General features: G+C 47.8%; 1 protein-coding gene across 1 annotated transcript; it reads left to right on the top strand.

Moving 5' to 3' along the window:
* The first annotated feature begins 971 nt into the window (after positions 1-971).
* Positions 972-3086, top strand: LOC125522327 (fucosyltransferase 2). Its single transcript, XM_048687387.2, has 2 exons — positions 972-1370; positions 1504-3086. Exons 1-2 carry the CDS (start codon positions 1073-1075, stop codon positions 2973-2975), a joined length of 1770 nt encoding a protein of 589 aa, XP_048543344.1. The 5' UTR covers positions 972-1072; the 3' UTR covers positions 2976-3086.
* The last annotated feature ends 8701 nt before the right edge of the window (positions 3087-11787 follow it).

Here is an 11787-nt window from a genome sequence, read left to right as displayed (position 1 = left end):
ACAAGTTCTTCCAAGTAGGAAAAAATGAAAGCAAAAGTTCAAATTCAAAACCATTTTGGGTCAAATTTTGGTCCAAAAAGGTTTTAAAAAATTCTCAAAAAACCAAACAACCCTTATATTCAATCTATTCAAGTTTCAAGAAGTTTTGCCCAGTGGATAATAAAATACAAGGACATCTCAAATTCAAGCGTATGAGTATGAACGGATTGGGATATTGATAGGTCAAAACCAGTCAAAAAGAGTAAAAAGCTACCCATGGTTGTTTTTTGTCCGGTTTTGAAAGTTGAGGATTCTAAACTAGATGGTTTTGTATTTTATGGTTGTGTTTTACAAATTGGTAGTAGTTTGGGGTTGTAATATGAACTTCTCTCTACATAATTTGGGCAAAAACAACCTCAAAGGTGGTGATCTTTCTTCAAATTTCTCTAGAAAAACGATGATATATATAGAAAAGACAAGTATGAGAATAGAAGCGTGTTTGCGCTAGTCCCAAACTCCCAATAGATTTTTCTACTCCGGTGTGCTCCTTTTCTGGCCACTGCACCAGTTGTTACAGTATGTTGTCGGTACACTGTAAGTGCAAGTATAATAGAATAACATAGGCGGGCTGTAAGCCTTTAAATATTATATTTTAGATGAGTTGGAGGAGAGAAAGAAGGAGAGAAAAAGAAAGCGGACTACTGATTAACAGCCGGCTGCAGCACACGTTTCTAGACATATTGTGAGAGAGTAATGTGAGCCCTATAGTAAAAAAAATAGTACATATTTATATCCAACTATTGTACTTATGACTATAAAGTTGACTATAGATGATGTAGTATGACCATATAGCTAGCAGCTGATTATTATTAACCATGACCATATAGCTAGCAGCTGATTATTATTAACCATGCTCTAAAGTGCCCTAATTAAAGTTAGATTAGTATCGATTCTTTAGATTTGATTTGGTGTCACACGTCCCAAAAACTCATCCGACGACTGCAGGGACGCATGGAGCCGTGTTTCCATGGTTATAGATCCTATGCCGCCGCCGTCAGATCACGCACCACGGCACTAGTAGGCCTAGCGACCAATGCTGCGACGGGACGTCGAGGCAGGCAGTGATACCGTAGCGGCGCCACCGAGAAAGACGCGGCAGCGCTCGGCCGGCTCGGTCGCGGGCCACTGGCTGCGCCACGCCGAGGCGGCGGCCCCGGCGTGCATCAGGCGTCCGATGAAAGGGCTCGACCGCAGGCCCAGGCGGTGGGGGTGTGCGGCCAATGCCGTGCTCCTTGCCTTCATCATCACCGTGCCGTCGTTGGTCGTCTTCTTCGGCGCGCGCACCAGCGCGCCGGCGGTGTGGATCAACGCCGCCAACGCCTTACGCCGAGGTAGCTACGCTAGCCCGGAGCACCACTCGCAATCGGACGCGCAGGGGCAACAATTTCAGGTGTCCTGTGAGAGGCTAAATCCTAAATGATTACTGACGATTTCATTTGTTGTGTCTTGCTCTTGCTCTGGCAGGATCAGCGCCAGCGCATGACAGGCTTCTCGGCGGCCTCCTGGCCGATGGCGTCGACGAGAGATCCTGCCACAGCAGGTACCAGTCCGCCATGTACCGCCGGAGAGCCGGCAGGCAGCCCTCCCGGTACCTCGTCTCCAAGCTGCGGCGGCACGAGGCCCTGCAAAGACTCTGCGGCCCGGGCACCGCCGCCTACAGCCACGCGCAGGAGCAGCTCAGGTCGGGTGAGACCCTCGCCGCCGGCACCGGGTCACCGGAGTGCAAGTACCTGGTCTCCATATCGTACCGCGGCCTCGGCAACCGGATCCTGGCCGCCGCGTCGGCGTTCCTCTACGCGGTGCTCACCGACCGCGTCCTCCTCGTCGACCCTAGCAACGAGATGGGCGAGCTGTTCTGCGAGCCCTTCCCCGGCACCACGTGGGTGCTGCCGCCGGACTTCCCGCTGACGAGCTACACCAACTTCAGCATCGAGACGGCCCAGAGCTACGCGAACATGGTGAAGAACAAGGTGATCAGCGCCGTCGACGTCGACGCCGCGTCGACAGCGCGGGAGCTACCGGCGTTCGCGTACATTCATCTCGACCACGACGCCACTGGGGAAGACAAGCAGTTCTACTGCGACGAGGACCAGCGGGTTCTCCGGGACATCCAGTGGCTGGTGATGAGGACGGACAGCTACATCGTGCCGGGGCTGTTCCTGGTCATGGCCTTCCAGGAGGAGCTCGACATGCTCTTCCCGGAGCCGGACACCGTATTCCACCACCTCGGCCGCTACCTGTTCCACCCGAGCAACCACGTGTGGGGCCTCGTCGCGCGCTACCACGACGCCTACCTCGCGGCGGCGCACCAGCGAGTGGGCATCCAGGTGCGCGTCTTCGGCAGTGCCCCGAACTCGCCGGAGCTCCTGGAGCAGATCACCACGTGCACGCAGAAGGAGGGTCTGCTTCCGGAGTTGCTCACCGCGGGAGTGCCCGCCACCACCACGCCGCCGCCAGCGCCTCCTCGGAGGAGGTCCAAGGCCGTCCTGGTGACCTCCCTGAAGGCCTGGTATTACGACAAGCTCAAGGGCATGTACTGGGAGCGCGCGACGGTGACCGGCGAGGCGGTGGGCGTGCACCAGCCGAGCCACGAGGAGTACCAGCACTTCGGCGCCAGGTCGCACGACACCAAGGCGTGGGCGGAGATATATCTGCTCAGCCTCACCGACGCGCTGGTCACCAGCGGCTTCTCGACGTTCGGGTACGTGGCGCAGGGCCTCGGCGGCCTCACGCCGTGGGTGATGTTCAAGCCGGACAACGGCTCCGTGGTGCCCAACCCGCCGTGCGGCCGGGACGTGTCCATGGAGCCGTGCTTCCACGCGCCGCCGTTCTACGACTGCAGGATCAAGCAGGGGGCCGACACCGGCAAGATTGTGCCGCAGGTGCGGCATTGCATAGACGTGAGCTGGGGTTTAAAGCTTGTTCCTCCCACCTAATACATAACATGGTCTCACTTTGTATTCTTTTGCCCGCAACCATTCGATCGAGCGAAACCTGGTGGCGTGTAAGATAACTCTGTAACCTTATAAAGGGTTTCAAGATTTTCACTACTTATGTTTGCTTAAACCTCCTAGCTAGGTCTACTGGCAAATTGGGTAATAAGGCCTTCCACTATGTGCTTGGTGCCACATTAGTAAAAAGGCAGCCAGGTACACAGAGATTTGGCATCGACTCTGTTTTAGCACCGGCTACACAGCGTGCAAGATTAGGCATCGACTCCAACTCAGCCCCACGTACACATAAACTAGTAATATAGTGGAAGAACGGCGGCGCGGGGCTGCTTCACATGATAAAGGACGGGCAGCGCGCTTAGTTTATTCGCTCAACGAATTTGGCATCGGAGCATGAAGAAGCATCGGTGCCTAGAATTTTTTATTTGGCACCTGCTGGGCAATGTAGGGCACCGATGCCAAATGTTCAGAAAGCAAATTTGGCATCGCTTTTGGCCCACATAGTGGAAGGCCTAAGACGAAAGTTGACGTATATAGGAATCTGCAGTGATTGGAACGATGCTGCACGCAGCAAGCATGTATATATGGCACAACAAATTGTATAGTATGTACATGGAAAACTAACCAACTTGCTATCGTGAATGTACATAAATACTTTCTCCGTAGTGTCAAAAACATTTTTATATTATAAAACGGTGAGAGTAAAATGGATTAGGTGCCTGGGCCTCCCAAGTGTTGTCGTACATGTCTCGGCCAGATGCGCTGGACCTTTCTCTAAAAATAGAAACGCAACATCCCGCAAAAAATAAAAGAATAGAAAGGCAACAAGAATCGTCGAATCAAAGTCATGAACGAAACACAAGTAGGCGACCGAAACACTTGCGGAAACACTCAAGCCGTTGCAATGCGCCGTGATCCGAGCAGATGTTCTCATCAAAAAAATTGATGGAAATTCTTAACCCTCTGAATGCAAAGACAGTATACGCATTTATTCTGTATAAATACTTCTGTCCAGAGTAGTTGTATGTCTTTCAGCGTGTGCGTATGCTACATCCCCCGTTCTGTTACAGAACCTGTTCGATGAGTGGCTCTACTGTTCACTTTCTTCTTCCCCTCCTATCTGGTACTGTTTCATCCCGTTCTTTCTCCAGTTTTTTTTGCTTCCGTGCAATTACTTTTCTTCTGTGGACTCATGGGAGAGGATTTATAGCACGCAGGTCTCGAAACTCATCAGTTCGTAGTGTCTTGCTACTTCGCAAGTTCATGCCATCGTTCTTGCCATGAACTTATTAGTTTGTATTGCCCTGCTGCTTCGCAAGTTCATGCTATCATTCTTCCCATGAACTTATTGCACTCTTTTTGCCATTGTTTATTTTCTTTTCCCTCAAATATCCATCCTTCTATTGAACAAGTGTATGCTTGCGTTCATTGGTCCTTAGTGGCAATATTGGAGTGATTCTCTCAGGAATTATCCGGTTTAAACTTTGGTGAAAGAATGAGTGCAAAAAATATTGCTCGTCAGAATCTATAATGTTATCATGCCAGGTTTCATGTTTTACAGACAACATTTGTTCTTAAAAAAAACAGTAACCTCCATGTTTGGTTAAAGTTTGGTACTCTCATGTTTGGAGTTCATTTCCTGTTCAAGGCCTAAACAAAGAGACTCAATAACACGAATAGGATTTTCCAACTCAAGTTTATCAAATATTCTTGCACTAGTAGTTCAAATTTGGGTGATATTCATTAAATGACTTAAATATATCAAACAAACTAAAAAAATGCCAGTTTTTTACTTGGAACATGTAATGGTGTATAATGAGTGTAGGGAAAAAATAATCAAAACTATGATTCCGTTCAAAAATGTCAACCGATGAAGCAACTATTACTTTGACTTCAAGCGTGGTCCATTCCCTCTCAAAACTATAATTCTTCCTTGGAGATGCGCCGATTTCTAAGTAGTGTACGTCAAAACTTTTGCATAATGTGACGCCCGGATAATTAGGCTACAGTAATCACACGTTAATGATGCCACATTACCACGATTACTGTTGTTAATCTCGCGTTAGTGCAGAACCGATCCAAATTCAAATTCGAATTAAAGTCAAGCAATAAAAGTTTTCGATACTCAAAACTAAAATGTTCTTATTGTGACAAATAAATCATGGATAGTATTGGTGGAGAAATAACATTTTTATAAAATAATTAATTACTCTAAAGTGATTAAAACAGCAACAAAAACAATTAAGTGAATACCTTTTTCAATTAATAAAATTCTAAACTAATTTATTTCAGGGTAAAACATTTATGGCGATGGGAGGTTCTCAAACATTAATTTAAGAGTTGTTATCATTTTTTTAAACTAAAAATAATGTGTATCTAAAATAAAACAAAACAGAAAAATAAAAATAAAAAAAGAAAAATAAACAGAACAAAAAGAAAGAAAGGAAAAGCCCCCCCCCCCCCCCGCTGGGCCTCGGCCCAGCTGGCCACTAGGCTAGCCAGGCCGGCCCGACCAGCGCCTCCATAACCCCTCCAAACCCTAACCCACGTCGCCCGTAACCCCTCACTCCTCCCTCGATCCACCTCGTCTCCCCGCCCCGCCCCGAGTCGATCTGGATCGGGCCGTTCCCCTCTTCCCCCGCCGCGTCCCCGGCGGCACCGTCGCTCAGGCCCCCCCTCGCCGGAGCCTCCCGAGGCTGCCGCACGCCGTCGCCTCGCCCCTATTCCCTCGAAGCCCTCCCTCGCGGCGACACCCCAAAGCCGCTGCCCCCTAGCGCCGCCCCAGCTTCGCCGCTCGCCGTTGTCGGACCGCGACGCCTTCGCCACCCGTCACGTCGTCGCCACTCGTCACCACCTCGTCGGCGTCGCCTCCCCACCTCTCCCTCGACGGCTCCATCGAGCCTCGCCGACCCTGATCCCCTGCAAACGGGGGTGAGAACCCCTCCTATCTCCCCCTTGTTCCTGTCATCGCCGTGCACGCCCCGCGGTCCCGGTTGTCGCTGCTCACCGCAGTCACCCCGCGCCCTATCCCTCGAGCGCTCGCGCTCACCGTCGTACTGCCGTGCCCGCGGCGCGCGTTAGGCGCCCTGCCACGCGCCCGTGGTCGTCCCGCGCACGCTCTACCCGCTGCCGCCTAGCGCTGGTGCGGCTCGCGCTCCGCTGACCCGTGCCTCTACGGCAGTCGCCGTGCCGCCCTACTCCGGCCAGCTGACGTGGCCGGCGCCCCTCTGGTGGCCTCGGGCGCACACGGGCGCCCACGCCCGCACCCGTTCCGCCCGTCCCGCTAAGGCCCCCTGGGCGACTGACATTAGGGGCCCATGCCCCTGTTAAAATAAATAAATATATATATAACATTAATAATAATAATGTTAATTAATTAACTAGTTTAATTAATAACTTAACTTAATTACTTCTGTTTAATTTACCTAATTAACTGGTTTAGTTAATTAATACCTGTTAATTAAACTATGACTATGAGAGCGGGACCCACACATCAGTTTGACCAGTCAATGCTCTGTTGACTGCTGACATCATGATGATGTCAGGCTGACGTCATAATTCCAAATTTTTGAATTAATAATAATTTCAGAAAATGTTTAACACTTTGAAAGATAATATAAAATAATCCGTAGCCCGGATGGAAATATTTTGTACATGAAAGTTGCTCAGAACAATGAGACGAATCTGAATACACAACCCGTTCGTCCGTCACACATCCCTAGTATAGTAAACACGCAACTTTCCCCCACCGTTCCGTCTGTCCGGAAACGCGGAACATCGGGAATTCTTTCCCGGATGTTTTCCTCGTTCGCCAGTATCACCTGTCCCTGCATTTGGTCCCTCCTAGCACAACGTATTGCCGCGTCTTGCTTTGTGTTGCATTTGATTGCTCTGTTATTTATTGTGTTCCCCCTCCGTTACTTCTTTCCGGTAAGCTCCGAGGCCGTTGCCGATACCCCTGTGATCGACTACATCGACGACGACCCCTTCTTCTTGCCAAAGCAACCAGGCAAGCCCCCCCCTTTGATCACCAGATATCGCCTACTCTTCTCTACTGCTTGCATTAGAGTAGTGTAGCATGTTACTGCTTTCCGTTATTCCTATCCTGATGCATAGCCTATCCTTGCTACTACTGTTGTTACCATTACCTGTTATCCTACTGCTTAGTATAGGATGCTAGTGTTCCATCAGTGGCCCTACACTCTTGTCCGTCTGCCATGCTATACTACTGGGCCGTGATCACTTCGAGAGGTGATCACGGGTATATACTATATACTTTATACATGATACATGTGATGACTAAAAGACGGGTCGGCTCGTAGGAGTACCCGCGAGTGGATCTTTGTGGCGAAGCGACAGGGCAGGTTGAGACCACCTAGGAGAGAGGTGGGCCTGGCCCTGGTCGGCGTTCGCAGGTACTTAACACGTTTAACGAGATCTTGGTATTTGATCTGAGTCTGGCTACTGGCCTATATGCACTAACCATCTACGCGGGGACAGTTATGGGCACTCGACGTCGTGGTATCAGCCGAAGCCTTCGTGACGTCAGCAACGGAGCAGCGCGCGCTGGATTGGACTGGAACGCCTACTAGGCTAGGTCTGCTTCCGGCCGCCCACGCAACGTGCAGGTGTGCTAAGGGCGATGGGCCCAGACCCCTGGGCGCTTAGGTTTAGACCAGCGTGCTGACCTCTCTGTTGGTCTAGGTGGGGCTGCGACGTGTTGATCTTCCGAGGCCGGGCATGACCCAGAAAAGTGTGTCCGGCCAAATGGGATCGAGCGTATTGGGTTATGTGGTGCACCCCTGCAGGGAAGTTAATCTATTCGAATAGCCGTGATCTTCGGTAATAGGACGACTTGGAGTTGTATCTTGACCTTATGACAACTAGAACCGGATTCTTAATAAAACACACCCTTCCAAGTGCCAGATACAACCGGTGATTGCTCTCTCACAGGGCGACGAGGGGAGGATCATCGGTTAGGATTATGCTATACGATGCTACTTGGAGGTCTTCAGTCTACTCTCTTCTACATGCTGCAAGACGAGGCTGCCAGAAGCGTAATCTTCGAAAGGACTAGCTATCCCCCCTTATCCCGGCTTTCTGCAGTTCAGTCCACATATAATAGCCTTATTCCAGTTGATACCAATGCATACATATGTAGTGTAGCTCCTTGCTTGCGAGTACTTTGGATGAGTACTCACGGTTGCTTTCTCCCTCTTTTCCCCCTATGCCTTCTACCTGGTTGTCGCAACCAGATGTTGGAGCCCAGGAGCCAGACGCCACCTTCGACGACGACTCCTACTACACCGGAGGTGCCTACTACTACGTGCAGCCCGCTGACGGCGACCAGGAGTAGTTTAGGAGGATCCCAGGCAGGAGGCCTGCGCCTCTTTCGATCTGTATCCCAGTTTGTGCTAGCCTTCTTAAGGCAAACTTGTTTAACTTATGTTTGTACTCAGATATTGTTGCTTCCACTGACTCGTCTATGATCGAGCTCTTGTATTCGAGCCCTCGAGGCTCCTGGCTTGTAATATGACGCTTGTATGACTTATTTTATTTGTAGAGTTGTGTTGTGATATCTTCCCGTGAGTCCCTGATCTTGATCGTACACGTTTGCGTATATGATTAGTGTACGATTAAATCGGGGGCGTCACAAGTTGGTATCAGAGCGACTGCCTGTAGGAATCCCCCTTCCACACTCCTTGGCCGAAGTTGAGTCTAGGCATTACTAAAACTTTTACTAACATGGCTGTGTGCCTTACGGGCCCACGTCGCCATCTAGGTGGTATTAGGATCTTTTACTCCTCGATCCTTACTCTGGGACTCTGAACTCTCTTCTATTCGGGTTAAATGAATTTTGCTAAATCTAACATTAGGATCTCGTTATCACTTTCTCCCGGAGAGCCCTTCATTACAGATGATCGACTGCTTCAACAGAAGATTCTGATAATACTCTCCGATGTTCTCCCGAAACTTTGTGCCATTGCTTTTGGAATTCCCTACCACCGAAAAATCCCTATGGATAAATACTTACACCTGTCGTTCTTACTTTTATTTCCAGTTGGTATTGTTATTACAAGATACCCCGAAATATTCATCGTTGTTTCGATAATCCCTTGAGCTTACTGCCTTGCTGTTCTTTGTCACCTGAATACCCCTACGGATAATTCTCGCACTTATCGAGTATCCGCTCATCCCTCAGTTGTTCATGTGTTTCACAATGGTCATCGAAATACCATTCGATCTTCCGAAAATCCTCAGGAGCCTTTTGCTCTTGAAATTCTTGCTTACTTGCATTATGGTTAATTCCATACTTCTAGTAATCTCTATTGGCATCCTTTGTCACTATCATTTTGAGTCACTTGATTCGATATGTTGCGAATGCACGCAATCATCAGTTATTCCCTGAAAATTATCCTTTCGGCTCAGACATCATTTTAAACATGAGTTGGATCTCGACCAATCAAGTTGTCGTCGAATGTACCCCTAAGTCTATTCAACTTATCCATTATTAATCAGAGCGTTTGCTTCTGGTCCCTGGGTGAGAAATCATAATTCCTTTACATTTGAGCTTTGAATTAGTCAGTTGTTTCTATAATCTGATCTCCTTGCATTCTTTCTTCCTCTGGTTGGGTACCGATGCTCACATCAGATCCCTTGTGGACCACCAGACCCTTTTGTCGTGTGTTATCCAACAACGTCCTTCATATTCAATAACCATGTGATCCTTCCCCCGATACATAATGCCTTTGTAAATTGTATCATCTCCTTTTGCCAACCATGCTCTGCTTTCGAGCTGGTGATATTTACTCTTGAAGCTTGTGGTATATGTTCCTAAGAGGCCCCGATGGGTTGAACCAATGCCTTCCCTAATCTGTGCAAACTCGAAAGATTTCACAGGTCCTACTTATCTGGTATTGCACCGGGTAAAACTTTAAACAACTAATGCCATTTCGAAAAGAAACAAGAAGTGAATGAAAGGTTATGCATTGCAGAAGTGGGAGTCGACCTTGAACTTTGTGTTCATGCCCATGGACACGATGTAGAACTTATCGTGGAAGCTGCTCGTAAAAATAATTACCCCCTTGTTAGAAGTTCATCTTGTACCCGTGGTTCGATCATTTATGATTGTGGTTCCGACCATAATTTCTTCCTCTGATTCCACTTCTCAGACAAGTTAAAGCGCTTGTCTTCTATATATCAATACACCCCACTTCAACCTTTCATTTGATATGCCTTCGAGTATTATCCCCCTGGTATCTCGAGGATATCATGCCATTGCACTACTTCTTATGAATTAGTGCTGGAGTAACACCTTTCCCTATCAGAGTCACTCCACGAGTTCTGGGTTGTCGTCAACCGAGAACATCGATAAGTGAATTGATTCCGCACTCTGATTCAGTAACTCTAAGTAATTCTCGTTGCTTACGAGTTTAATAACCCTTCAAGTCATTTCCAAGCCTTATCGGCTATATCATTATCGTGCAAACTTTTAACTGTGCTACTTGGTCCTTCTTCCTGTAGCACAATTTTCGATGATAAGCTAAGCTTACATCAATTTTCCTCATCATATCATTTCACCTTGAACAGAGAGCTTGATTTCGAGTTTGTGTTGTACCCGTGTTCCAATAACCTTCCGTTTCATCATTTCGTTGACTTGATGTCATCGCGAATCGGTTACATCTTCTTGAAACCTCTCGACAAATGTGTCGTGATCACCATCAACATTTTGACCCCTTCCAAGATATCAATTGAATTCATGATGAGAAGTACCCTCCTTTCCCTCGATGATTTGTGTTATCATCGACCACTTTATTTCCTTCCCTCCAACACAAACTTGTACATGATATGGAGCTCCTTGCTATCCAGAATTTGTTCTTTACCTTGGAGTATTACCATCTTTTATGTCAAGAATGTTGTGAGAAATTCACCACCCTTAAGAATTCTTGATACACGTGATACTTATTAACATCACCATTCTTTCTTGGTCCTCGTGTTGTTTCTAACCGGAATGCCGACAAATGAATTTTGACGTGCGAATTCAAAACTTCTAGCAACCCTATTGCTTAGAAGTTAGTGGTCGACATTTCATTCTTAGACCATTGGTTATCGAGTCACCATTCTACCATTGATCATGCTACCTAAACCCATATTTCGGTTGTACCTTTCAACCAATGTTTAATTATGTATGTTTTGCTCGAGCATACAACATTATACCATTTGATCTGACAAATGTTATCTCCATGTTCACATAAACGTGGAAATCTCGATGGATTGCCGCTAAGTCCATCAGCCACCCCCCTCATCCTCTCCTTGGTTTAGTGACGATGAACCCTTGCCTCAGGACTCTTTTCCATAGTCATTTCCCGAGAATCTTACAATGTCATCTCGTCAGTTGGTGTTGCACCTTTTCTTCTCAAGCATCCTGAGCCTGAGGTATCCTAACACCAATCAGATCTGGATCTCGGTCAGATATGATGGTTGGGACCTTCTTCCAAGAGTCATAACTCTGGTCTTTATAAGACCCGGTAAGGTGATGTCGTGCCTAGCACACCTGGCCGGGGCCCCTATTGTTATAGATTCCTTTTCAGCAAGGTTATCCATTCTTCCATGAGGAAATCGTAAGACTTATTCTACAAGTGATTCCTGATGGATCCTTTGTGTTTCCAAAGTCTAACCTTTACCTGATGACCATATCAATGCTATCCCAAAGCATGTCTATGGTACTCTGATTTTCAACAAGAACATTTGAAGCCCAATGCTACATGTTTCCTGCTCAATTATCCAAACACCGCTG

This window comes from Triticum urartu, chromosome 7A (assembly GCF_056163025.1).
Source record: "Triticum urartu cultivar PI428250 chromosome 7A, HENAU_Tu73, whole genome shotgun sequence".
In the NCBI taxonomy this organism is placed as follows: domain Eukaryota; kingdom Viridiplantae; phylum Streptophyta; class Magnoliopsida; order Poales; family Poaceae; genus Triticum; species Triticum urartu.
Note: the sequence above shows the minus strand (reverse complement) of the source record. Positions and strands in the feature narration are given on the sequence as shown.

What these genes read in the sequence shown, in the direction of transcription:
- LOC125522327 (XM_048687387.2), top strand. Translation starts at nt 1,073, where the DNA reads ATGCTGCGACGGGACGTCGAGGCAGGCAGTGATACCGTAGCGGCGCCA. An exon ending in CGCCAACGCCTTACGCCGAG is followed by an intron (nt 1,371 to 1,503) that starts GTAGCTACGCTA and finishes TTGCTCTGGCAG; the next exon opens with GATCAGCGCCAGCGCATGAC.